Here is a 4,385-nt window from a genome sequence, read left to right as displayed (position 1 = left end):
AATACTATGTTGTAATTGCATAACATTTATTTTTGTGAAGTTATCTTTTCACGGGTACACTGTCCATCCGACATAGGTGTTAATCATCGAACTGGGTTAACAATCTCTGGTGTTATTTTTTTGTCATATTTCTGTATGTTAATTGTTCTTTGAATTGCCGAGACATGGTTCGTAACATTCTTTATAGTGCGATAGGTACTTCCATATTATTTTCATCTCTAATCACAAAACCCTAAAATTTTATTTGATAATTCATTGGAAAATAGGATAATATATAAAATAAACCTAAACTATACCCATCCACGTCATATAATCGAAATCAACAAAATTTAAAAAAAAATAATAACAATAACACTCATAACGATAGATGTGTCATTCGATAAGATTTATGATAAAAACTACCAGAACCAAATTGAAACAAAACTTAAACTATAAATACGACCTAAGACGTCGAGGACGAAAAAGCACATCATTACTATTATTCAAAACACAAGAATTGGAGATAGCAAAACAAAGCGAAACAAGGTATAATTATTTTTAATTGGACTGGAGGCGTAGGGAAAGGTTCTTGAGAGAAAGAAGAACTTGTTTCAACCTCTGGTAGGTTTCTTGATCAATCAAGTCGCCATTTTCATTGAATTTGAGCGGTGGTTGAAATGCATTCACATGAAGCTCAGGCTTGTTCACAAAGTGAAGGTCTAAGAACACTCCCACTTGCCGGAGATGGAATTGTGCCAACGCGCCGCCGAACCCGCCGCCGGCACTCACTATCGCTGCCGCCTTCCCGGCGAACGCGTTCGGTGGCCTTGATGCCCAATCAATTGCACATTCTTTAAAGGAGCTGCAACACAAACACATTAATGATTTTGCTTTTTTTAATTGTTATTTTATAACTTCCTCTTTTTATATATATAATTATAATATATAATTTTTAATAATTATTGAAGTGGGCACCTCTCTTTAATGATTTAAATAAACTATTACTTGGTTAAAAAATCATTTTTGTCATTGTCGTTTTACTTATCCAATTTTTGTTAAGAAAAAACTTTCCATAAATCTTAAATTTAATTATGCATTTAGTTTTTTCAATTGTTGATGATTTTCTCTCAAATGAGCATCTTTTTATAAAATTGTTTATATTTTTTTTCATGAAAATTATCATTATCATTTAACTCATTTGAATAAAAGTTAATTTTCGATTATTAAATTTAAAAGTTATTGAAGATTATTAAAATTAGAAAATTAAAAATAAATAGATTAAAATAAAACGAAATTTAAAACTAGAAAGACAAAAATAAAAAACTTCTTTAAATTTTAGATTTGTTATACTTCAATTTTGAGACTTCCAAACATATTTTTTTCTTAGTTTTTTTTCGAAGCCTTTTTAAATATAAAAAATATTTAAAAATATTTACAATCTATCGTAAAAAGTTCTAAAAGTGTGTTATACTATTGAAATTTTTTTGTTATAAAATATAAATATTTTTAATATTTTTCTATTTATAAGAATTTCTTTTTCTTTTTCTTTTTTCTATTTCATTTCTTAAGTAATTTTGTCAACAATAATAGACCTTTTTTTTATAATCATAAGCGGTAGTATATACATATTCAAAATTATATGTCATTCATATGAATCGAATAATGATAAATATTAAAATAGTAACTTTTTGTATTTTATTTTAATAAATATTTTTGAAAATTGAACTAAAATACAACCAATCTAGAAAAGGATTTAAACGTCGTTTGATGTACCATTATTATGAAAAAGGATTTTCAAAAATAGAAAAATAAGAAAAATTATTTACACGTAAAATTCTAATACCTTTTTATAGAGGCTGATAGACGTCTATCAGTGTCTATCAATTTTTTTTTATTATTTTTTAAATAGTTTGACAATTTTTCTATTTATGAAAATTTATGTTATTATTATGAAATATTTTGTCTTATTTGGGAAGGTGTCCAATCAATTTATTGTAGCACTTATCGAGAACAATGGATATAAACATAAATATTGAAAATTTAAGAAAAATGGGAAATTCAACTTGAAATTAAAGGGATTTCTTTTTCTGTTTCTTTTTGGTTAATTCTTACAAATTAAGGATTGCTTGTAATTGATTGCTGGTGTTTGAGTAAAACTTTAAATATGAATTCATATCAAAATAATAATTATCTAATTTTAGAAGGACAATCAATTTAAACTAGGACATATCAAAGAAATAGAGAAATATAATAATATTGAAATTTTAAGAAAATTGATTGGATGTACAAATTTGAAAATCAAGATTTATTTATTTTTTTTCTCCTCAGGAATCAAATTCCTTACAAATAAGGAATGTAATTCCGAATTTCCATATGAAAGAATAACTTTTTAACTTTGTTAAAGACGAACTACAAGGGTATATCGAATGATTTTCATTATTCCCCACCCAATAAAAAAAGGTCAATCTTATTTTAAGTTTTTTTCTTAATATCTATTTAAATCTTTAAACATTGTGATTTATAATGGTTTTAGCTCTTACATCTATTTTTGTACCAACATATTAATAGGAATAATATATATTCAATAACATAAAGTTGAAAGCCAATATTGCATAAGTGAATATTAGATGACAAAATAAGATAACAAATGAAGCAAATAATTATTTTAAAAGATTTTAAAGACTAAAATTGACATTTAAAAAATTTAAAAATCTAAACAATTATTTATGTATGGATTAAACTAGACATTCTAAAAATTCAAACCCACCAAAATGAAAAGAAGCCCATGAACAAAAAGCGAAACATAAAATTTCTTGGCCAAGGTTTGCTTTAATGTACTAAAATGTTTTCTTTAATGATAGTGTTTGATTAAAGCTTTTAAATATTAAAAAGTGGTAAATTCCACTTTGACCCATTAAAATTATTTAAAAAAAAAATAATAATAAATTGAAGCGTGTTTCAAAGAAAGTGTCGGTATGATCCATAACGGACCAAAATGATATTTTAATTTTTGTTGAGAAAGTTGATTTATTGGTTCCTCTCCTAATAAAAATTAATATATCATTTTGGTCCTTTAATTTGAAAGTCGTTCAATTTCAATCCTTCTACCTTCAAATGACTCGATTTAATATTTATATTGCTAGCTTATTGTTGATTTTTTAAAAAAATTTGAAAAGAAATTCACCTATTATATTTTCATACATAAGAGAAATAGTATTATTATTAAAAATATATATACGTCATTAAAGAATGGGAATTATTTCAAATAGTAAAACTATTGAAAATATTTACAAAATATAGCAAAATTTTATAACTATCAATGATAGACACGGATAGATTTCTATCAATGTCTATCAACGTCTATCATCGATAGTTTTAAAATTTTGTTATATTTTGTAAATATTTTGGTTCATTTTTCTATATTTAAAAACAACTCTTAAAGAATTGTCAAAACTAGCACAATTCAACTGATGTCCGAGTATGCATTAACTCTTGAGAGGTTTTTGGTTTGAATCTTCTATCTTATATTTACTTTTTTTTAAAGGACTTGATTTAAGATTTATTGGGCATGCTAAAACTAAAATAAAAAAAAAATCAAAATAGAAAATCTAAAATAATATTTTAACAAAAAGAAGAAGAAGAAGAAGAAGTGTTATATTACTTAAAAAACAATTAGTAGCAGAGCTTGTTAAGAGAGAGAGAGAGAGACCGGCAATGGAGTAATTATACTCAGGAGAGGCAAAGAGAATACAATCGGAATCACGGATCTTCTGCCGGAAAGCCTCAACCACCGCCGGAAAACCTGAGGGCGGAGTTTCAAGATCCGTATTAAGCATCGGCAAAGGCTCCACTTCCAGATACTCAATTTCAATCCCCTCAAGCTCAATGGATTCCTTACAAATCTCCACCGCTAATCACCATTATTAATCCATTCAACAACAGCCAAAATTTCATTAATTAAGTCTCAACTGAAAATTAATTATGATTAACATTAAAAAGGAGGGATTACCGGCTCGAATAAGGCCACGATTATATGAAGCCTTACGAAGAGACCCACACAGAGCCACCGCTTTAACCACCGTCATGGATTCCCTCAACAGAGACCAAAAACACCCACACCCAGTGTCTATGAATAATGCAGGCTTTTATACACACCTAAACCATTTCCTTTTTGCTACCTACTAAATATGTTTTATTAAATTCATTTCTCTTTTAAGATTAATTCCTTTATTTATTGTATTTATTTGACTCTTGTTTTGTTTATGTGCTTTTTAGTTTTAAACAATAAAACCTGTTTTTATAGGTTAATAATACACTGTTAATTAAAATACTTATATTCTTTCAAATAAATTTGTAATTTTATCATTTGTCTTTTCACCACTTCCACAATGTTAGAAGAAAATTAA

The 4,385-nt window shown here is 26.5% G+C and overlaps 1 protein-coding gene across 1 annotated transcript; it reads right to left on the bottom strand.

The window, feature by feature from the left end:
• Positions 1 to 343: 343 nt before the first annotated feature.
• LOC120081787 (NAD(P)H:quinone oxidoreductase-like) lies at positions 344 to 4,134 on the bottom strand. Its single transcript, XM_039036948.1, is given in 4 exon segments — positions 344 to 825; positions 828 to 841; positions 3,689 to 3,889; positions 3,989 to 4,134. Coding segments are annotated over 4 exon segments (579 nt in total). The 5' UTR covers positions 4,065 to 4,134; the 3' UTR covers positions 344 to 537.
• Positions 4,135 to 4,385: the final 251 nt, after the last annotated feature.

The sequence above is a fragment of the Benincasa hispida genome, chromosome 7 (genome assembly GCF_009727055.1).
Source record: "Benincasa hispida cultivar B227 chromosome 7, ASM972705v1, whole genome shotgun sequence".
Lineage (NCBI taxonomy): Eukaryota > Viridiplantae > Streptophyta > Magnoliopsida > Cucurbitales > Cucurbitaceae > Benincasa > Benincasa hispida.
Note: the sequence above shows the minus strand (reverse complement) of the source record. Positions and strands in the feature narration are given on the sequence as shown.